We start from the raw sequence: 24417 nt of genomic DNA, 5'->3' as shown, positions 1-24417 counted from the left end.
AGAACAAATTTTGAAAGACAGTAATTAAAGACATAGAGGTAGTTGAGATAAAATACAACATGGTTTTACAAAAGATAGATCATGCCAGACCAACCTGATTTCTTTCTCTGAGAAGATAAGATTTTCTAGACAAAGGAAATGCAGTAAATCTAATTTACCTGGATTTCAGTAAAGCATTTGATACAGTTCCACATAGGAAATTGTTAGTTAAATTGGAGAAGATGGGGATTAATATGACAACTGAAAGGTGGGGAAGGAACTCGTTAGGAGACCTTAACCTGTCATACTGAAAGGTGAACAGTCAGGTTGGCAGGTGGTTACTAGTGGAGTTCCCCAAGGATTGATTTTGGGACCAGTCTTATTTAACATTTTCATTAATGACCTTGGCACAAAGTGTAGGAGTGTGCTAATAAAATTTGTGGATGACACAAAGTTGGGAGGTATTGCCAATATGGAGGAGGACCGGAATATCATACAAGAAGATTTGGAGGACCTTGAAAACTGGAGTAACAGAAATGGGATGATATTTAATAGTCATGTGACAGGTTGGATCACATAAACCCCCTCTGGGACTGCCACCTGATGTGCCGAGACTACCTCTGAGCCCGTTTTTCCCCGACTTCAGTGCCCTGCCTGGTTTGAGACAGACATGCTAGCCTGCTACAAACACAGACCCAGGTCTGAACAACATTCCCCAAAGGCTGCAGGCTTAACTGAAAACAGCTTAAGAAGTGTTCCTGTCTCCAACACTCAGATGTCCAGCTCCCAATGGGGTCCAAACCCCAAATAAATCCATTTTACCCTGTATAAAGCTTATACAGGATAAACTCATAAATTGTTTGCCCTCTATAACACTGATAGAGAGATATGCACAGCTGTTTGCCCCCCACAGGTATTAATACATACTCTGGGTTAATTAATAAGTAAAAAGTGATTTTATTAAATACAAAAAGTAGGATTTAAGTGGTTCCAAGTAATAACAGACAGAACAAAGTGAATTACCAAGCAAAATAAAATAAAACAGAGCACACAAGTCTAAGCCTAGTACAGTACAAAAACTGAATACAGATAAAACCTCACCTCAGATGTTTCAATAAGCTTCCATCACAGACGGGACGCCTCCTAGTCTGGGCACAATCCTTTCCCCTGGTACAGTCCTTGTTCCAGTTCAGGTGGTAGCTAGGGGATTTCTCATGATTGCAGCCTCCTTTGTTCTGTTCCACCCCCTTATATAGCTTTGGCACAAGGTGGGAATCTTTTGTCTCTCTGGGTCCCCACCCCTCCTTCTAAATGGAAAAGCCCCAGGTTTAAGATGGATTTCAATACCAGATGACATGATCACATGTCACTGTAAGACTTCAAACCTTCATTCCTCCCAGCCTGACACACAGGAAGGCCTGCAAGCAAACAGAGCCGTCCACAGTCAATTTTCATGGTTGATGGGAGCCATCAAGATTCCAAACCACCATTAACGGCCCACACTTTGCATAATTACAATAGGCCCTCAGAGTTATAGTTCATATTTCTAGTTTCAGATACAAGAATGATACATACAAATATGATGACCACACTCAGTAGATTATAAGCTTTGTAATGATACCTTACAAGAGACCTTTTGCATAAATCATATTCCAGTTACATTATATTCACACTCATTAGCATATTTTCATAAAATCATATAGAGTGCAACAACACAAGTTATAACCATGCACTTTGAATGTAGGGACTAACAACAAGATTTTCTGCTATAAACTGGGAATGTATCAGTTAGAAGTGACAGAGGAAGAGAAAGTATCAGAGAGGTAGCTGTGTTAGTCTGGATCTGTAAAAGCAGCAAAGAATCCTGTGGCACCTTATAGACTAACAGACATTTGAGAGCATGAGCTTTCGGGGGTGAATACCCACTTCGTTGGATGCAAGTGTCCGACGAAGTGGGTATTCACCCACGAAAGCTCATGCTCCCAAACGTCTGTTAGTCTATAAGGTGCCACAGGATTCTTTGCTGCTTTTACAGAGGAAGAGAAAGACGGGTGTATTGGTCAACCACAGGGCAACTATGAGCCGTCAATGTGATGCAGCTGTGATAAAGGCCAGTGCAACCATAGGATACATCAGGTGAAATATTTTCAGTAGGGACAGAGAAGAGTTATTACTATTATACAAGGCACTGGTGAGACCTCATCTGGAATACTGAGTGCAATTCTGGTCTCCCATGTTTAATAAAGATGAACTCGGACTAGAACAGGTTGAGAGAAGGGCTACTAGGATGCTCAGAGGAATGGAAAACTTACCTTATGAGAGGAGACTTAAGGAGTGTGGCTTATTTAGCCTAACCAAAAGAAGGCTGAGGGAAGATATGATTGCTGTCAGGGAGGGAGAGGAGTGATTTAAGTTAAGGGCCAATGTTAGCACAAGAACAAATGGATAGAAACTGCCCATTAACATGTTTAAGCTTGAAATTAGACAAAGATTTCTAACCAACATAGGAGTGAAGCTCAGGAACAGCCTCCCAAGGAGAGTATTGGGGGCAAAAAACCTAACTTGTTTCAAGACTGAGCTTGATATGTTTATGGAGGAGATGGTATGATGAGGTTGCCTTTAATGGCATATGTGACTGCTATCAGCAATATTTCCATGCTGGCCAGAGATTGGACACTTGATGTGCAGGGCTCTGAGTTACTACAGAGAATTCTTTTCCAGAAAAAAAAGGGTCTCTGGCTGCTGGGTCTTGCCCACATGCTCAGGTTCTAACTGATCGATATATTTGGGATTGAGAAAGAATTTCCCCCAGGTCAGATTGGCAGAGATCGGGAGGAGGGGGAGGTGCTCATCTTCCTCTGCAGCATGGGGCATGGTCACTTGCCGGTTTGAACTAGAATAAATGGTGAATTCTCTGTAACTTTAAATCTTTAAATCAAGATTTGAGCACTTCAGTAGCTCAGCCAGAGAAATGGGTCTATTTCAGGAAAGGGTGGGTGAGGGTCTGTGGCCTGTGATGTGCAGGAGGTCAGACTAGATAATCACAATGGTTCCTTCTGGCCTTAAAATCTATGAATCTCCTCTCATAAGATAGTCCCTCCATGCCTCCAGTCATCCTACTATCTCTTCTCTGCACCTGACCAGAATTTTTACACTGTATTCCACATGAGATCTAATCAGTGTCTTGTACAGTGGCATTTTCTATCTCTTCTGGAAATGCCTCCTCTAATACATCCTAGGATTCCATTTGTCTTTTTCAGAGCCTTGTAACATTCGGGGCTTATAGTCATCCTGTGATGGATCAACATATCTAGGTCTCTCTCCATCTCTGTCACTTCCAAATGATGAACCCCAGCTTGTAGCAGAAATTCTTATTATTAGACTCTAAATCCATGACTTTGCACTTTGTAATATTGAATTTCCTCCCTTTAAGGTCATCAGGATTTTCCCATATAATATTCTGATCATCTTCTGCCTTGGTGATGCCTCTCAACTTAATATCATCAGCAAATTTAGCACAGTTATATTTGTGCCAAGGCCAGTAATAAAAAATATTGAATAAAATTGGTCCCAAGACTGATCTTGAGGAGCTTAACTAGTAATCTCCCTCTTCACCTTTCAGCACAACCTGTTGCCTTCTCCACTTTAGCCAGTTCCTTATCCACCTTACACCTTCTTGTACTAATCCCCATCTTCTCCAATTTAGCTAGTAATTTCCCATGTAGTAGTGTGTCAGATGTTTTACTTCAGTCCAAGTATATTAGATCTACTGCATTTCCCTTATCTAATAAATCAGTTATTTTCTCAAAGGGTATGTCTACACTACCAGAGTAGTTCGATTTAACTTAACTCGAATTTGTGGAATCGACCTTACAAAGTCGAACGTGTGTATCCACACTAAGGACAGTAATTCGACTTTGTGAGTCCACACTAATGGGGCAAGCGTCGACATTGGAAGCGGTGCACTGTGGGCAGCTATCCCACAGTTCCCGCAGTCCCCGCTGCCCATTGGAATTCTGGGGCGAGCCCCAATGCCTGCTGGGGGGAAAAATGTGTCGAGGGTGGTTTTGGGTAACTGTTGTCATTCAACCGTCACTCCCGCCCGCCCTCCCTCCCTGAAAGCGCCGGCGGGAAATCTGTTCGCGCACTTTTCTGGTCAGTGACAGCGCGGACGCCACAGCACTGCGAGCATGGAGCCCGCTGTGATCATCGCTGCACTTATGGCCGTTGTCAACTCCTCGCACCTTATCGTCCACCTCTTCCACTGTCAGATGCTGAGAAATCGGGTGAGGAGGCTCCAGCAGCGCGGTGAGGACATGAAGTGTGAGAGTGGCACAGACCTCTCACAGAGCACGCGACCCCGCACCGTGGACATCATGGTGGCAATGGGTCATGTTCATGCTGTGGAAAGGCGATTCTGGGCCCGGGAAACAAGCACGGACTGGTGGGACCGCATAAAGCTGCAGGTCTGGGATGAATCACAGTGGCTGCGAAACTTTCGCATGCGTAAGGGCACTTTCCTTGAACTCTGTGAGTTGCTGTCCCCTGCCCTGAAGCGCAAGGACACCTGGATGCGAGCAGCCCTGACTGCAGAAGCGAGTGGCCATAGCCTTCTGGAAACTTGCAATGCCAGACAGCTACTGGTCAGTAGCGAACCACTTTGGCGTGGGCAAATCTACCGTGGGGGTTGCTGTGATGCAAGTAGCCCACGCAATCGTTGAGCTACTGCTCTCAAAGATAGTGACCCTGGGAAATGTCCAGGTCGTCATAGATGGCTTCGCCGCGATGGGATTCCCAAACTGCGGTGGGGCTATAAATGGAACTCACATCCCTATCCTGGGACCGGCCCACCAGGCCAGCCAGTATATTAACCGAAAGGGCTACTTTTCAATGGTGCTGCAAGCACTGGTGGACCATAGGGAACGCTTTACCAACATCAACGTCGGGTGGCCAGGCAAGGTTCATGATGCGCGTGTTTTCAAGAACTCTGGTCTGTTTAGACGCCTGCAGGAAGGTAGTTTCTTCCCGGACCACAGAATAACTGTTGGGGATGTGCAGATGCCTATAGTGATCCTTGGGGACCCAGCCTACCCGCTAATGCCCTGGCTCATGAAGCCCTATACAGGCGCCTTGGACAGTGACAAGGAACTCTTCAACTACCGGCTGAGCAAGTGCAGAATGGTGGAGGAGTGTGCTTTCGGGCGTCTCAAGGGGAGATGGAGGAGCTTACTGACTCGCTCGGATCTCAGCAAAACCAATATCCCCATTGTTATTGCAGCTTGCTGTGTGCTCCACAATCTCTGTGAGAGCAAGGGGGAGACCTTTATGGCGGGATGGGAGGTTGAGGCAAATCGCCTGGCTGCTGATTACGCTCAGCCAGACAGCCGTGCGATTAGAAGAGCCCAGCGGGAAGCGCTGTGCATCTAGGATGCTTTGAAAGCTAGGTTCCTCAGCGAGCAGCGTGACCTGTGACTGTTCAGTTTCTTTACAGAGAAGCTGAACCTGGCCCTGTTTCTTTACCCAGTTACTGTTGACTATCCTCTGCAGTTACATACCCCGTTCACCCTGTTTCCCCCCTTCCAACACACGTTTAAAAATAAAATACATGGAACATTGTTAATTAACAACGTTTTCTCTAGTAATGACTTCGCGTTAAAGGGTTGAAACTGGGACGCAGACTGTAGTGGGTAGGGTGTGTAGTGATGTAAAGACTGCTTCTAAACTCGAGGAATGACAGGCTCCTGCTCCTAGAGCGGTCTGCAGTGCCGGACTGGTTGTTTCAATGGAGCCTGCCATCCATCCTTTTCGGGACTCTGTGTGCAGGGGCTATGTGACCTTTTGGCGTGGGAGGACGGTTACAGATTCCCCTGCTGCGTGGCTCTGTGGTCCAGGACAAGGACCGCTGCATAAGATCTGTAACCGCCCTCCCCCGCTACAAAGTCTCGTACCACCCACCCACCCACACAGAACATGAAAACCACCTCCCAGGCCGACCAGGGTGCCTACTGACTGCACTGTGTGTGTGACCTGCTGCTGATCCTGCCCCCGTGTCTGAACCCTGGTAAAGGTGACTGTCCTATGCAATTACCAACCCCCTTCCCCCCCCTTCAAACACAGTCTTCTGTACAAGAACATGACGGAAACAGTAATTAACAGCAAAGTGTTTTTAATAATCAACTAGACAGTTAGGGGATGAAACTGGGATGGGGGCTTGGGTGAGGCAGGAAGGAAAGGACTTCTCAAAATTTAGGGAATGAGAGCCTTCCTGTAATTGAGCACTCTGCAGGGGTGGAGTGACAGTTTTCACGGCCCCTGGCGCCCCTCCTTCTTGTTACTTTGGGTGAGGGGGGTATGGGACTTTGTGGCAGGGGAGAGCGGTTGCAGATACACTGCAGGGGGGCTCTGTCCTCCTGCCTGCGGTCCTGCAGAACATCCACAAGGCGCCGGAGCGTGTCCGTTTGCTCCCTCATTAGTCCAAGCAGCATTTGAGTCGCCTGCTGGTCCTCTTGATGCCACCTGTCCTCCTGTCTGCTGTGTGAGCGCTGGTACTGAGACATGTTCTCCCTCCACTGGCTCTGCGGGGCCACCTCGGCTCGGGAGCAGCCCATAAGTTCAGCGAACATCTCGTCCCATGTCCTTTTCTTTCGCCGCCTAATCTGCGCCAGCCTCTGTGAGGGGGATGCTGGGGCAGGTCGGGAGACAGTTGCAGCTGTGTGATGGGAAAAGGGGAGTGAATTCCTTACAACATTACATACATTTTTGCGAAATGTACAAGATACATTTTTGCGAACAATGAACATAGTCTAGTCTGTCTCTGTGAACAAGACCATGCACAGCACCTATCTTATACGCACTCAGGACAAGTTCGAATTTTCGGCCTTCGCATTCATTGCCTGGGGTCTTGCACTGGAGATCAGACAAGCGGGGCAGGACAGCAGAATCTGTGGAGCAGGCAGGCATGGTAAGCCGTAGACTTTTGGCTGCTTAAAACTTAATGTATAGCAGTGCCCTCCTGCTGCAGGCAATCCGGAAAGCATGAACTCTGCCCCTGTTCCACTCCCTCGTGGCTGTCCCTGGGAAAGATCCCTGTATGCTGCCGCTCTGCAGCCTCCACCATGTGGCTGTAAACCGACTCTTATTGTTATGCAAAGGAACAGTGAAGCATTCCCAATACTAACATTACCCTAATTCAATGCAGGAGTCGCCGAGTGAGATCACCCTGAGGAGGATCACTGACAGCGATAGAGAGCGCATGCTGCGTGAAAGCCAGCACAAACGAGGGGCCTATGCTGCCATGCTCGTGGAGGCAATGCTCCCAGAGTACCTGATGATAGTCTGGCGCGGAAAAGTGTCCTACCACGGAGCACCCGATAAGGCAGCTCTCCCCAGGAACCTCATGCGTAGGCTTTTCGATTACCTCCAGGAGAGCTTCGTGGAGATCTCCCAAGAGGATTTCTGTTCTATCCCCATATATATTGACCTTCTTTTCACATAGTTCAGATTCCTGTTCCATTAAAAATAAATGTTTACATGTTTAAAGCACTTACCGACTGATCCTTCCCCTGATTCAGGGTCCGGGTTAACGGCCGGGGAGGGTTGGTAGGGGATCTCCGTGAGGGTGATGAAGAGATCCTTGCTGTCGGGGAAATCAGCGTTGTAAGCGCTGTCGACTGCCTCGTCCTCCTCATCTCCTTCCTCATCTTCCCCGTCCGCGAACATCACCGAGGAACCGGCCGTCGACACTATCCCATCGTCAGAGTCCACGCACACTGGTGGGGCAGTGGTGGCAGACCCACCGAGAATGGAATGCAGTGCCTCATAGAAGCGGCATGTCTGGGGCTAGGATCCAGAGCGTCCATTTGCCGCTTTGATTTTTTGGTAGCCTTGTCTCAGGTCCTTGATTTTCACGTGGCACTGCGTTGTATCCCGGCTGTATCCTCTGTCTGCCATGGCTTTGGAGACCTTCTCGTAGGTCTTTGCATTCCGTTTTTTGGAGCACAGCTCCGAAAGCACAGACTCGTCGCCCCACACAGCGATCAGATCCAAGACTTCCCGGTCAGTCCATGCTGGGGCTCTCTTTCTATTCTGAGATTGCCTGGACTCCTCTGCTGGAGAGCTCTGCATCGCTGCCAGTGCTGCTGAGCTCGCCACGATGTCCAAACAAGAAATGAGATTCAAACTGGCCAGACAGGAAAAGGAATTCAAATTTTCCCGGGGCTTTTCCTGTGTGGCTGGTCAGAGCATCCGAGCTCGGACTGCTGTCCAGAGCGTCAACAGAGTGGTGCACTGTGGGATAGCTCCCGGAGCTATTAGCGTTGAATTCCATCCACACCTAGCCTAATTCGACATGGCCATGTTGAATTTAGCGCTACTCCCCTCGTCGGGGAGGAGTACAGAAATCGAACTAAAGAGACCTCTATGTCGAACTAAATAGCTTCGTTGTGTGGACGGGTGCAGGGTTAATTCGAATTAACGCTGCTAAATTTGACATAAACTCCTAGTGTAGACCAGGCCAAAGAAGGAAGTCAGGTTAGCCTGGCATAATTTACCTTTGGTAAACCCATGTTGCATTACATCCCCATTACCATTTACCTCCATGAACTTCATTATTCTTTCCTTCACAATTTGCTCTAAACCTTGCATACTACTGAGGTCCGACTAACAGGTCTGTAATTGCCCAGATCACTTATCCCCTCCCCCCTTTCTTAAATATAAGTACAGGGTTAGTTATTGTCCATATGGTATTGCCCACAAATAGATAGATTTATTAAATATGCTTGCTACTGGACTAGCAATTTCATGTGCCAGTTCCTTCAGTATTCTGGGATGGAAATGATACAGTCCACCCCCAATTTGAGCACATTAAGCTCTTTAAATTTTCCTTCCAAGTCACATGTGGTAATTTCCATTTCTATATACTCATTTTCATCAGCTGTGTTGTATTCATGCCTATGTTCCATATTATCATCTTTATTGAAAACAAAGGCAACACATTCATTTAGATTTTGGGCTATACCTAGATTATGTATAATTCCCTTCCTATCCACACTGCATAGAGTCCCAACCTCATCCTTCCTTATTTTCTTTGTATTTATATAACTAAAAATCCTCTTGTTATTTACTTTCCTTGACATGAGCTAATTCAGCTTGACTTTTAGCTACTGTCATTTTATTCCTACATTTTTTAAACCTCCAAAATGTAGCTTTCTTTGCTGGTCAATCCCTTCTTCCATTCACTGTAGGTCTTTTGCTTACTCCTAATAAACTCTTTGAGGTGGTTATTCATCAAGCTGGGTCTGGAGCTTTTCCCTACAAAAGTTTTTCCCCTTGTTTGAGATGCAAATTGGAGATTGTTTTTGTATAGCTGATTAAAAAAAATTCCAAGCCTCAAACCTAAATAAAGCTATTGTGACAGACCCAGACCAGTGAGCTACAGGAGTCTGGTAGAAGGCAAATATACTGGTCACTAGATGAACAATTTTCTGTTCCATGAGTGACCAGAGCAGGGGCTGCCCTAGTGCAGTCAGGAACCTGCTAGAACCAATTAAGACAGACAAGCTAATCAAGACACCTGGAGCCAATTAAGAACTTTCTAGAATCAATTAAGGCAGGCAGGCTAATCAGGACACCTGGTTTAAAAAGGACCTCCCATCAGTTAGTAAGGGATGGGGGCATGTAAGGAGCAGGGAGTGAGTGAGAAGATGGGCTGCTGGAGGAGTGAAGAGTTCAAGCATGATCAGGCTTCAGGAGGAAGATCCTGTTGTGAGGATAAAAAAGGTGCTGGGGGAAGGCCCTGGGGAAGTAGCCCAGGGAGTTGTAGCTGTCACACAGCTGATACAGGGAACATTGTAGACAGCCGCTATCCACAGGGCCCTGGGCTGGAACCCGGTGTAGGACCCACCAAGGCAGAGGAGGAACTTTGTCACACTATATACTCACATTATATCATTCACAACAAGCTTCAACAGTTGGAAGTGTAGAGTCTACAGTAGCGATGCCATATATACACAAAAAGAACAGGAGTACTTTTGGCACCTTAGAGACTAACAAATTTATTTCAGCATAAGCTTTCGTGGGCTACAGCTCACTTCTTCAGATGTTAGTCTCTAAGGTGCCACAAGTACTCCTGTTCTTTTTGCGGATACAGACTAACATGGCTGCTACTCTGAAAGATGCCATATATATTGATTTTAGTCTCTGAAGGTTCAATTTAAAGTTAAACATTATTTTCTTCCCATCCTACTCCTCACCTGAACAGGAATAACAATTACCATTTTAACATTAAAACAACAGGTTATTCTTTATGGTTAATTTTACTGTCCATTCTTCAGTGTTTTCATATAAGCCTGCAAAAATGTGTTCTCTTACCCATCTGACTTAAACTGCTTTTATGAAAGTAGCTCTTTAGAGTTGGTGAACTTTCTGTAATGTAAGATGGCATATCATTACTGAGTTCCCAGCAATGAAGAGCTAATTGTGCCACTGAATAAACTACACCTCTACCCTGATATAACACGATCGGGGGGAGCCAAAAATCCCTACCGCGTTATAGGTGAAACACCGTTATATTGGGGTAGCAGTGGCAGGGCTGCAGCGGTGATTTAAAGAGCCCGGGGCTCCAGCCGCAGGGAGCCCCAGGCCTTTTAAATCACCGGCGGAGCCCCGCTGCTGCATCCCCGGGGTCGTGGCAGCAGGACTCCGGCGGTGATTTAAAGGGCCCGGGCTCTCCGCAACAGCTGGAGCCCTGGACCCTTTAAAGCACCGCCGGAGCCCCGCTGCTACCGCACTATATGCGAACCCGTGTTATATCGGGTCGCGTTATAGTGGGGTAGAGGTGTATAACTATATGGTATGTGACATTTATATCAGCCATCATGTATCAAAAATTATTTTACTCAGTCTCCTCTTCTTTTGATATAATTAGTATTACACAGTCCTAAAATAATCAGCTCCAGAGATCACTGTTATGTTCATGATGGGTGCAAGCAGCATAATCATGTATTAGTTCAACTGTTGTAGACAGCTAACAAGCATAAAATTGTTTGATTTATTATCAGCTCAAAGCTTCATTGATTTTTATAACAACGTTTTAGAAGATTTAATCATTCAGTAGGTTATATGCATTATTTTAAAAAAACTGTTCCTGTAATTTGATACTTAAACCTCAGTGTTTTTTTCACTACAAATAGGTAGATGACTTATTGAAAGGATCGTTATTATATTCAGGATCTCATCACTTATGCATGTCTGTATAACTTTTTTAATCTATTGAAGCTTTTTTCTCCTCTGTTGAACAAAGAATCCAAACAAATTACGTCAAAATTTTAAAAAATGCTCTAATAAAATTGTGTACCTTTTTTGAATTGTTCATGCTTACATTTTATATCACTCTGTAACAGTATGTAGGACAGGAAGTATGTAAGACAGTAGTTTGTTGTTTACAGGATTTTGGAGAAAGTTGAGTTGATAAATACCAATGTCTGTAGTCCAGCAACCCTCCAGTTTGACAGGTAGAGCTGTGTCATTGTTCTTCTGAAAGGTTCAATGTGATGTAAACAACAACAGACGATGTTGTACAATTAAAAACAAAATATGCCAAACAGTCCTGTGTGGTACATTAGAAATATAGACTATAAAAAGAAATTTCTATAAATCCTTAATTAAACTGTACAACATAGACCAGATATTGCAAAATCATAAAGATATCAAAAACTAAATCCCTATTCCCAGGCCCATATTAGAATGTTCTTGTAAGTTTGTTGCATCTCCATGTTAACATGTGTATAAAGGTTTAATCAGGCATTGAGGGCTCAAAAGTGTCTTAGTCAGAGCCTTGTACTGTGGATGGTGATGAGTTCATGGACACAGCCAGAGCACCAAGAGATACTGAGGAACCATGTATAGTGTGGGGGTACCCACAGGGACAAAGTCTGCTTTATTTTGCCAAGAGAACATTGTGGGTATGTCATGGGTTCTTATTGTCTCAGGGTGTTTTTATCCTTTGGATCTGCATGGCCAAGGACCCACTGACCATATCAGACCATTTTTTGTGGCCGAGCGGTGAAGTCACTACTGTAGTTGTTAACATATGTGGAAGCGGGTTGAGTATCTCAGCATTGGATTTTCACATGATCAGCATGTCAAATAATTTTTAGCAAGAAGGACAAACCATCAGGAGCTTGGAAGTACAGATTTTAATTACCTACTTCACTTTTAAAAATTCTTCAGTTTATTCATGACAAAAAAATCTCACCCTATGAAGTCTTAAAAAAGCTCAACTGAGCAAAATGGGCGTGACTTTTTTTAAGGCTGCATATTTACTTTTATAACTATATAGAAGTAGTATATTTATACAGCAGTGGATGTTCTAATGGGACTAAAAAGACAGTGTAGATTGTAGACAGTGTTGCAGTGGTTTTCAATCTTTTTACATTTGTGGACCCTTAAAAATTTCGAATGATGGTGTGGACCCCTTTGGAAATCTTAAACATAGTCTGGGGACCCCCGCGGTCCACACACTCCAGATGGAAAACCACTGGTCTAAAACTAACTGCTAGCCAAGTTCATTTTATATTGGAAAAAAAATGATAAATCTTTATTTTGGTTTACATTTGTTTTTCAGATGTCTCTAGAAATTCTCGGAGCCCCACATAAGATGTCCACAGTGAGAATAGCCTCCACTGTTTCTTTTTGCACAGACACAGACATTCAGCTAGACAACAAGGCAACGATTGCTCCAAACAAGGAACTTTGCATTCAGTGGTACATTCCATCTCTGGAGAAATCAACAAAAGATATGGAGACTATGGTATAATTACAAAATGAAAGAGTTGGATTGGAACTTTTTATTAAAAATAACAAAGTGCATTTAAGTGCAGTACCTGAAACGTGTATAAATCATATATACATATAGTGCATGATGCCACAAACCTGTAATTGCCTGTGTATGCAACAAAAATCTTCATCTATTGCTAAGAAATAGATTATCCAACTACAAAAGAAAATTAATTTGGTTAGGATTAAGGTTCACCTCCTAACTCATCTTGTTGGTATTACTCCATAGACTGGGTGATTGTGCTTGCTATATGGACCATAATACTTCGATATAATAAAATGACTGACACACACACCAGGGCAGAGAAGAAGCTTCAATAGTATCATATCCCCTAATCCACATTCAATAGAAGCCCTCTGTTCAGTCTGCATGAGGCAAAGACTTCATGGGTTTTGGAATGTGTGGTTGAATGGGGTCAGTAAGTGGGGGTGCATTCAGGGTGGTCATGCCCTGTGACATAATCTTTCAGACCCACAGAAATTATTTACTTAATGGTAAAACCTACAATAATCTGGATGCTGTACAAATAAATATATAGAAAGAAACAACTCCTGCCCCCAAAGAGTTGACAATCTAAGGTCCTGATTCTGCAAACACTTTTTCCATAGAGTCTTAACTTTATTCACATGAATACTCCCACTGAAGTCAACAGAGATGATAGTTCGTATATTGTTATTGAAATATTTTATGTCTGAAATACTAGTACTGCCTTATTCCTTACATATTCCCATTTCTTTACAGGTTTTGCTGTTTTATGCTTACAATACAAAGTATGTCAAGATTGTCAGCATCAAGACTTTCAATTCAGCCAATGTGTTTTCTGGTCACTTGTCGATTCCACTGACTAGGTAATTAATCACAGACCTTGTTATATTACTACATGCTATATCATGTGTGTAATATCTACTGTATGCATAATTTGTGTCTTAATCAAATGACTGCTCAGAAATATAGCTTAATATTTGAAGGCTATAATACTAAGGAGGGAAATCAGTTGTGTAGGGTGCTACAAGGGGGAATAGCTAGGAGTAATGAGATAAAATTAGGTAAAATAAATTTTAGGCTGAATATCAGTAAACTTTGAGATATATCAGAGTGTGGATAGACTCCCAAGGAAAGTAATAGAAGCAGTATTGTTTGAGCAATGCAGAATTGGACTGGAGGAAGCACTGGAGAACATTGTGAAGGGAATAGTCTTGTAGATAAAACGTATCACTGCCTCAAAATTCCGGAACTTCCTAATTTTGTTATACAAACTATAGCAATATTTTATGTATTATTTCAAATCCAACCCAGATCATCAAATTGTTAAACTTAACTGGTGTGTTTTGGCATACAAAACACACAACATAGCAACGAAGGCAACAGAATGACAATGGCACAAAGGAGAAAATATTATTTTTGAAGTATGTTTCCTCTTACCATTTCTATTGTGGTTCTTTTAAATCACAAAGTGCCTAATACTGCATTCCTTCACATCTCATATTTCCATTGTCTTCAGTGAAAGTTTGGTTTGTGCAAAACTGCAGGATCAGGCTTGAAATAAAAGAAACCATCATAGTAAAACTGTGAGAAACAACTCATGTCAATTTGTTTATGTATGGAAATAAAAGTACCATTAAAGCATTGCCAAATGTATAGCTGCATTTTGTAACAGATACAACATTATTCTTTTTTAGCATTATTTCCTTACATGAGAAATTGTCCAATGTGAAACAGCAAATTGAAATTTTGGTGCAGTCATCTACAAGTTTTCCTTTACAAGAACAAAGTGAAAGACAGAAACGAGTGCCTTCAACAAAGTCCAAAATTAATCTTGCAAAGATGCAACTTGATGAAAAAATAGAAGTAAGTGAGGATAAATTATGCTCAGGCTTCTAAATACGTCTGATAGTGTGATGTCTTAGATGTTTATTTTGGAGGAAATGGGAAAATTGGAAGAAAAGACAAAAACGGAGACCTCCTTCAACTACTTCAATGAAAGCTGAAACATTTTCACCCACCTCACCTAATCTTTAAGTTTGTAACTTTTTCCCTTTCTTGTCAGGTGTGCCTGGCACTTTAAAACCATAAAATATGCTCAGCTTCCCTGAAAATAAAGGCCACATTCTCAGATGTCTAAATACGACTGTAAGCACCTAACTTTTTTAGTGATCTGTATTTGAAAATGTTGGCCATGGTATTATACTAATATGAAGATCAATACAAAATAGCTTATACATTTTCAGTGCAGAATGGGCAGTGTTTGGATTCTAAAAAGAGAACCTTCCAATAACTGAGTAGGGCTAAAACTGGCAAAGAATTTCTTTTCATTTTCTCTATCCCACCATGCTCTCTCTTTTTATTAGCAAGGCTGAATATGTCTCTGTGACAGAAATAAATAAATAAATAAATACAAAAGAGGCAATTTCAGAATTTCCATGTGGTCTCTTTGAGATAATGTCAATGGAATAGAATATTGCTGCAGTGTAACTGCTGCTTGATAAATGCCGAGTAAAAGTAGGCGTTTATTTTCAAAGTGGGAGACATTTATCATGTGACAGTGTTCTCTCTGTATCTATTATATGAAATGATTAATGATGTAGATGCTGTCATTTTGCTTGATGAGTGCTGTGAAGCAGTGACAATTGCTCACTGTGCCGTTATTGAAAAGCTGTATTCTGACTGGCTTGGAGAACAAATGATGTTTCAGCCAATCGCGGAATACAGTGTTTTTAGAAGGTAGACAGAGCTGTCCTTTAGTGACTGTTTCTGATTAGCTGAAGGTTTTTGTTCAAACTTTCATTAGTAAATAAGTCAGTGATCTGAAGACCACAGTCTGGAATGCTAATTGGTTGTGGCATTTCTTTTGTATGTTGCATGTACACAAATATCGTTTTGCCTATCTGCTTAACTCTGTCTTCCATAAATGTGTGGCAGAAGTACATTTACTGGGGGCTCATTCCCAGAGCTGTCCCATCCATAGGATGGACAGGGACAACCGCCCTGTGCTTTGTGGGGCCCTGTGCTTTGGGATGCGGGGTCCAGGGTGGCCTGGGGGGGTTAGCAGAGGGCCTGGCGCCAGCAGCAATGAGCAACCTGTCTCTAGCCTGCCCCGTTCCGCTCCGCCTCCTGGCGTTGCTTGGGGGAGGGAGCGGAAGCCGGAAAGAGGCAGGGCAGGGGCTTGGGGAAGGGGTGGAATGGGGGCGATGAGGGGATGTGTGGAGGTGTTGTCCCGGCCCCCGCACTCCCCTAGGGACGGCTCTACTCATTCCTGAAGTCAATTGGTGTTTTGCCTGAGTAAGGACTGCAGGATTGGGCCCTTAAGTTCTATAGAAAAGACCAGCATGAATTTATTGTAGATACTATAAGTCTGGTACTTTATAAATTTAAGGATGTCTGAACATCACTTCTCTGCAGTATTAAAAAATGGAACAAACATTCCCACACTTGGAATTCTGTCAAAACAACAAATAACCCCATAATTGTTAGGCATCGAAAAATAATTTTTAAAATTCCTATCTAATAATTCGTAGCAGAAAACGTAAAATACAGCATTGATTTTTTCCTATTTTGTTATCATTAGGAAATGCTTAAACAATGTTTGTCTGAAGTAAAAGCTTTGCTGTGTGTTGTTCCAGATCGGTCCTCTCCATTAACTGAGGTATGATATTCTGATTTTAAAAAAACCCTCTTTCTTCAAGGCTAAAATTCTTTGATCAAACTAAAATAGAGATAATATCAATTAGTGTCTTTCTTTCTTTCCTACATTATTGGTTTTTAATAGAGATTTGTACAAGTAAAAGAGCATTGATGTACACAATTGTTACCTGCTCAATTTAGAGTACCCCGCCTATACCCTACCCAGGGCTCACGGGTTGACTCAATCAATTTAGGCACTCCCACCCTTTTCTTCCAAGAGCTCAGGGTGTAGGGTACCTATCCTTACCCATAGGGCTCAGGAAGAAACCTGGTCAATTTAAGTACCCGCTCCTACTCACGGGGCTCAGGGCTCTATGAGTCTGTTAAGGCTCTTTCACTGGGAAAAGCTTTTAACAGCTGTGCTCTAAACACCTATTTATTAGCAACACACAGAGAATATGTATACCAAGCAAATCTCTTATGCTCACCACTCCCAATACATAGACAAATTTCACCCAATGGCCATTGAGGATCCACTAACCTGGGGGTTCCCAGCGATGCCTCTGCACGTCACGGTCATATAGAGGGGTCAGAGTTCTGGGAGCTTGATGTTTAACTGCAGTCTGGAAATGGTACCCAAAGAGCATTGTTTTTCATTTACCTTATATAGGTGAAACTAGCTACCTCCTTTACATTTACTAAACCTATCACATTATCCCACACTCCTAAATAACAAAAATTTAACCAATTACACACTGGTGTCTGTGTCCTCCTTCCTGCTCAAGTTTTTACATTTACAATTTAGGCATGAAAGATAAATTTACTTGTGACCTCTCTGTTTATGCAGATGGTCAGCATTAAAACACTAGTCAGAGCTTATCTTACCATTTATTCAGTCTCTTTCTGTATCCTCCCTAATTTCTCAGCGTCTTTACTACCTTGACAGTTATAACTTTCATTAGGGACATTCCTGAGGTGGGCATGCTTTATCAGCAGCAGAACATTCTTTTTTTTGGTCTTCAGTGTTAGAGGTGAACTCCCTGAGTTTCACCCACGGCTGGTTTAATATGGGACGGGGAGGCAGGTGTTTCATCAGGTCTCAGGCCTACTCAATAGCATGATTATAAACTTTATATCTTCATTGTTTGGGCTACAAACACTTCCTTCCACATACAACAGAAAACTAAAAATGCTCACAGTAGATTTGTCTAATTTTTCTCTTCACCTTTGCCAAGAGCTACATCCTTTGCATAGGCTCCACCAGATTCCCTGCACTTTTTAATGTAATGACTAATGTATCCCTACATCTAGCTTTGGACCCTCCAGTCACTTGGGCTTTCCTTCTGTCCTTTTTGGCTCTTACTTTCAACTTTTTTGGGAGCTGGATTGGTACATTTTTTTTGGTCCATGACATTGTACTCAAGTTGTTGCTCCACTTGTGATCAGAATTCAGTTTCTCTTGGATGCATCCAAAGAGTGATTGTGACCTCACTATCAGTTTCCAAGTCCGTAGAAAGACTGTCTTAAATAAAAACAAGGGTGGTGAGGTAATATATTTTATTGGACCAGCTTCTGTAAGTGAGAGAGACAAACTTTTGAGCTTATACCAAGCTCTTCATTAGATCTGGGAAATGTACTCAAAAGGTACATCTATACTGCAATTAGACACCCACAGCTGGCCCATGCCAGCTGATTCAGGCTAAGGGGCTGTTTAACTGCAGTGTACACTTTCGGGCTTGGGCTGCAGCCCAAGCTCTGGGACCCTCCCCCATTACAGGTATATATCCTGGACTTTCTACTTGGAGTATGTTCTGTGGTATCTGAGTTCCTAGCTTTAGATAACAGATTTCTTGGTGTGTTCACTGGATCTGTGAAGGTAGGTGTAGTGATCTGTGGGTTTCTTGTATGTAGTTGTCTGTAGGGTTCCACTGCTGAAGCTGATCGTGGAGTCCAGGATGTTGACCAGACTCTGTCAGAACAACTGATACAAAACCTGTAGGCATATCTCCACTGCTACAATGATCAACACTCCCCATAACACACCTTTCAAGATCCAGGGGTTCTACACATGCCTATCACAACATGTTGTGAATCTCATTCAGTGCACTATATATCCCAATAACCAGTGATGAGCTGCCAAAAAATTAACAACCGGTTCCCTCCTCCTCACCCCAGGAGGGGGTCGTGCCCCCCCCAGGACTGCCCCATTCAACCCCCCACATTCCTTGCCCCCCCGGGACTCCTGCCCCATCCACCTCCCTTCCCTGTCCCCTGACTGCCCCCTGCTGCCCCATCCAACCCCTCCTCTCATTCCTGATGCCCCCCCAGAACCCCTGCCCCATCCAACCACCCCTTCTCTCTGTCCCCTGACTGCCCCGAAATCCCTACCCCCGACTGCCCCCCCACCGCCCCATCCAACCCCTGCTCCTTCCTGATTGCCCCCCTGGGACCCTTGCCCCCATTCAATCCCCCTGTTCCCTGCCCTCTGACCGCCCCAAACTCCCCTACCTTCTTCCAACACCCCCCCCCTGCTCCCTGCCCCCTTACTGTGCTGGAGGCCAGGCCGGGCGCGCTGGAGGCTGGGCCGGAGCCAGGGAATCATAGAATCATAGAATCTCAGGGTTGGAAGGGACCTCAGGAGGTCATCTAGTCCAACCCCCTGCTCAAAGCAGGACCAAACCCAACTAAATCATCCCAGCCAGGGCTTTGTCAAGCCTGACCTTAAAAACCTCTAAGGAAGGAGATTCCACCACCTCCCTAGGTAACCCATTCCAGTTCTTCACCACCCTACTAGTGAAAAAGTTTTTCCTAATATCCAACCTAAACCTCCCCCTCTGCAACTTGAGACCATTACTCCTTGTTCTGTCATCTTCTACCACTGAGAACAGTCTAGATCCATCCTCTTTGGAACCCCCTTTCAGGTAGTTGAAAGCAGCTATCAAATCCCCCCTCATTCTTCTCTTCTGCAGGCTAAACAATCCCAGTTCCCTCAGCCTCTCCTCATAAGTCATGTGTTCCAGCCCCCTAATCATTTTTGTTGCCCTCCGCTGGAGTCTCTCCAATTTATCCACATCCTTCTTGTAGTGTGGGGCCCAAAACTGGACACAGTACTCCAGATGAGGCCTCACCAGTGCTGAATAGAGGGGAATGATCACTTCCCTCGATCTGCTGGAAATACCCCTACTTATACAACCCAAAATGCCATTAGCCTTCTTGGCAACAAGGGCACACTGTTGACTCATATTCAGCTTTTCGTCCACCGTAACCCCTAGGTCCTTTTCTGCAGAACTGCTGCCCAGCCATTCGGTCCCTAGTCTGTAGCAGTGCATGGGATTCTTCCGTCCTAAGTGCAGGACTCTGCACTTGTCCTTGTTGAACCTCATCATATTTCTTTTGGCCCAATCCTCTAATTTGTCTAGGTCCCTCTGTATCCTGTCCCTACCCTCCAGCGTATCAACCACTCCTCCCAGTTTAGTGTCATCTGCAAACTTGCTAAGGGTGCAGTCCACACCATCCTCCAGATCGTTAATGAAGATATTGAATAAAACCGGCCCCAGCACCGACCCTTGGGGCACCCCACTTGATACCGGCTGCCAACTAGACATGGAACCATTGATCACTACCCGTTGAGCCCGACCATCTAGCCAGTTTTCTATCCACCTTACCGTCCATTCATCCAGCCCATACTTCTTTAACTTGCTGGCAAGAATACTGTGGGAGACTGTATCAAAAGCTTTGCTAAAGTCCAGAAATAGCACATCCACTGCTTTCCCCCCATCCACAGAGCCGGTTATCTCATCATAGAAGGCAATTAGGTTAGTCAGGCATGACTTGCCCTAGGTGAATCCATGCTGACTGTTCCTGATCACTTTCCCTCCTTTAAGTGGTTCAGAATTGATTCCTTGAGGACCTGCTCCATGATTTTTCCAGGGACTGAGGTGAGACTGACTGGCCTGTAGTTCCCTGGATCTTCCTTCTTCCCTTTTTAAAGATGGGCACTACATTAGCCTTTTTCCAGTCATCCGGGACCTTCCCCGATCGCCATGATTTTTCAAAGATAATGGCCAATGGCTCTGCAATCTCATCGGCCAACTCCTTTAGCACCCTCGGATGCAGCGCATCCGGCCCCATGGACTTGTGCTCGTCCAGCTTTTCTAAATAGTCCCGAACTACTTCTTTCCCCACAGAGAGCTGGTCACCTCCTCCCCATACCGTGCTGCAGAGTGCAGCTGTCTGGGAGCTGACCTTGTCTGTGAAGACAGAGGCAAAAAAAGCATTGAGTACACTAGCTTTCTCCACATCCTCTGTCACTAGGTTCCCTCCCTCATTCAGCAAGGGGCCCACACTTTCCTTGACTTTCTTCTTGTTGCTAACATATCTGAAGAAACCCTTCTTGTTACTCCTAACATCTCCGGCTAGCTGCAACTCCAAGCATGATTTGGCCTTCCTAATTTCACTCCTGCATGCCTGAGCAATACTTTTATACTCCTCCCTGGTTATTTGTCCAATCTTCCACTTCTTGTAAGCTGTTTTTTTGTGTTTAAGATGAGCAAGGATTTCACTGTTGAGCCAAGCTGGTCGCCTGCCATATTTACTTTTCTTCCTACACATCGGGATGGTTTGTTCCTGCAACCTCAATAAGGTTTCTTTAAAATACAGCCAGCTTCCCTCGACTCCTTTCCCCGTCATGTTATTCTCCCAGGGGACCTTGCCCATCAGTTCCCTGAGGGAGTCGAAGTCTGCTTTTCTGAAGTCCAGGGTCTCTGTTCTACTGCTCTCCTTTCTTCCTTGTGTCAGGATCCTGAACTCGACCATCTCATGGTCACTGCCTCCCAGGTTCCCATCCACTATTGCTTCCTCTACTATTTCTTCCCTGTTTGTGAGCAACAGTTCAAGAAGAGCTTTTCCTCTAGTTGGTTCCTCCAGCACTTGCACCAGGAAATTGTCCCCTACACTTTCCAGAAACTTCCTGGATTGCCTGTGCACTGCTGTATTGCTCTCCCAGCAGATATCGGGGTGATTAAAGTCACCCATGAGAACCAGGGCCTGTGATCTAGTAACTTCTGTTAGTTGCTGGAAGAAAGCCTCGTCCACCTCATCCCCCTGGTCCGGTGGTCTGTAGCAGACTCCCACCACGACATCACCCTTGTTGTTCATACTTCTAAATTTAATCCAGAGACTCTCAGGTTTTTCTGCAGTTTCATACTGGAGCTCTGAGCAGTCATACTGCTCTCTTACATACAACGCAACTCCCCCACCTTTTCTGCCCTGCCTGTCCTTCCTGAACAGTTTATATCCATCCATGACAGTACTCCAATCATGTGAGTTATCCCACCAAGTCTCAGTTATTCCAATTACATCATAATTCCTTGACTGTGCCAGGACTTCTAGTTCTCCCTGCTTGTTCCCCAGGCTTCTTGCATTTGTGTATAGGCACTTAAGATAACTCGCTGATTGTCCCGCTTTCTCGGTCTGAGACAGGAGTCCTCCCCTCTGGCAGTCTCCTGCTTGTGCTTCCTCCCAGTAGCCCACTTCCCCACTTACCTCAGGGCTTTGGTCTCCTTCCCCCGGTGAACCTAGTTTAAAGCCCTCCTCACTAGGGAGCTGGAGCTTTACCAGTTGTTAAATTTAAAAGCCCTTTTAGAACCGGTTGTCCCGTGCGGGACAACCGGTTCTAAAAGGGCTTCTAAATTTAACAACCGGTTCCTGCAAACTGGTGCGAACCAGCTCCAGCTCACCACTGCCAATAACAACTATGTGGGTGAAACCAGACAATCACTATGCTCCCGAATGAACTCTCACATAAAAGTGATAAGAGACAAAAATACCAAATCACCTATGAGTGAACGCTTTTCACAAAGCCATCATTCTATATCTGACCTCTCGGTCTTCATCTCAAAGGAAACCTGCAGAATACCTTCAAAAGATGAGCTTGGGAGCTAAAATTGATAACTTTGCTGGACACTAAAAATCATGGACTGAACAGAGACACTGGATTCATGGCTTATTACAACAATCTGTAACCCACTAAACCCCTGACCCCCCCAGCTTTTTGTTTCCCTTATGACTGGAGAGATGTTGACAGACCACGTGACCTTGAATGGTCCCTTGAAATATCTGTTAACTACTTATGCTATACAATCTTTTCCACCTTGTACTTAGCTGTGACACCTCGAGTATGTTTCCCAGACCTGACGAAGAGCTCTTTGTAGCTTGAAAGCTTGTCTGTCTCACCAACAGAAGTTGGTCCAATAAAAGATATTGCCTAACCCACTTTGTCTCTCTAATATTCTGGGACCAACATGGCTACACCAACACTGCATTAAATAAAAACAGATATAGCATACCATGTTAAAAAAATCTGTTCGTCGGTCAGACTCAGTATGACAATTCAACCACTGGCCCTCTAGGGATTTCCTGCCTCTCTTCATTTTTTTCAGGTTATTTGTAAACCTTGGTGTTCTGTGAGGAGAAGCTGGCCTGGGTGCAACTAGTGTGATAGTAGATGCCAAAACATTAGTATAAAGTCTCATCAGCTGTTGATAGACTGATGAGGACAATTTTTTTCCTCAAGTCTGCCTGATGGAAGCTTAATGGTTCTTCTTTGAGTGATATACCTATGGGTGCTCCAGGTGTAGGCGTGGCAGTGTCCCCTGCACTTGGGATCAGAGATCTTCATCAGCAGTGCCGTTGGACCACACATGTGCACCTTCCCCGTCTCACAGGATGTATATATAGTGCTGTGCTGTGCTGTCCAACTGCCCCCAGTTCCTTCTCTGCAGCCTTTGGTCTGGGATGGAATCCGCAAGAGCCTGCTTATCCTGTTCCCTCAGTAGATAGTGCCTTACCTGTTAGTTGTAGCGTAGTTAGTATTTTCTTCTTTTCCTTCTCTTTTCCTCTATCTAAAAATGTTTACAAAATTGTTTTAACTTTACCTTTACAGTTATTTCATAGTTTAGGTTTTCGTTTCTCCACTTCCCGCCCAGGAAACTTTTTCCCCCCTCATAATTATGTCCAGATCACCCAGGTTTAAGAGGTGTGTTTCTTGCATGGTTGCCTTCCCAGTACCAGACAGCCACCTGCAGTGCATTCACTGTCTGGGAGAGGGACTCGTCCCACAAAAGTGTTCCCACTGCCCCAGCCTGATAGTCAGAGCCAGAAAAGACTGGGAAATTCAGTTAAAATTTCTCCTCATGGAGAAGTCACTACAACCGGCATTGGACCTGGGCCCAGACTTCACTCCTGTGAGGCCCTCATGCTCTGCCAGATCATCTGCCAATCCTCATTCCCTGCGTCCCTTGGAGAGAAAGTCATCACTTTCTTGCTTGGATGAAAAGAAATGGGCTCCCTCCTCACACTTTGAGGCACAGTCTGCCAGAACACCATCCCCTGAGAGGTCAGTTGCCTCAATATCATCTGACAGGGGACATAGCTCCAGGGCCTGTCCAAGTACCTCTCCTACCAAAATGAAGAAACCGTCTCACAACTCTGGAGCCCGAGACAGGCCATTGAAACTGTTGGCACTGGCAAAATCATCAGCACTGGCAAAGTCATTGGCACCAGCCAAATTGGCACTGCCCAAGTCATTGACACTGACCAAGCCTCTTGCTCCATCTACTGAGTCTTCAGGGGAGCACATCCCTCCTTCAGCATTGAGTCACATGTCGGCACCGATGATGCTTTTCCCCCCTTCACAAGATTTCAAATATCCTAAAAACCTACTGGTATCTGACATTCCTGAGTCCCCTCTCCTTAGATGTGACCTTGTTGGTCTCTCACCTTCCGGAGGCTGAGCCTCTGCCATTGGCTGAGGAAGAACAGGAGGAGAAACAGAAGAAGGAAGCCACACCAACATAACATTTCTCTTCCTCTTCCCTGGACGAGGCTATCATGCCTCCACCTTCTACAACTGCTGACAACTTCAGACATGTTTAAGTTATTCCACAGGATTTCAGACTCTCTTCAGATTCCATTGGAGGAAG

At 44.5% G+C, this 24417-nt stretch overlaps 1 protein-coding gene across 12 annotated transcripts in view; it reads left to right on the top strand.

Moving 5' to 3' along the window:
* CFAP54 (cilia and flagella associated protein 54) overlaps positions 1-24417 on the top strand; it is a 223036-nt gene that overhangs the window by 186071 nt on the left and 12548 nt on the right. For 8 of the 12 annotated variants that reach the window (XM_039519521.1, XM_039519520.1, XM_039519519.1 and 5 more), the window contains 4 exons: positions 12602-12787; positions 13556-13662; positions 14494-14662; positions 16380-16457. In XM_039519521.1, coding sequence (XP_039375455.1) covers positions 12602-12787; positions 13556-13662; positions 14494-14662; positions 16380-16457 — 540 coding nt within the window. Of the gene's footprint in view, positions 1-11168; positions 11225-12601; positions 12788-13555; positions 13663-14493; positions 14663-14861; positions 14945-16379; positions 16458-24417 lie in introns of those variants that run through there. The other 4 variants (XR_005592555.1, XM_039519526.1, XM_039519525.1 and 1 more) reach the window with 4 other exon arrangements.

This window comes from Mauremys reevesii, linkage group 1 (assembly GCF_016161935.1).
Source record: "Mauremys reevesii isolate NIE-2019 linkage group 1, ASM1616193v1, whole genome shotgun sequence".
In the NCBI taxonomy this organism is placed as follows: domain Eukaryota; kingdom Metazoa; phylum Chordata; order Testudines; family Geoemydidae; genus Mauremys; species Mauremys reevesii.
The sequence above is the reverse complement of the archived record's forward strand: the minus strand, read 5'-3'. Positions and strand labels throughout refer to the sequence as shown.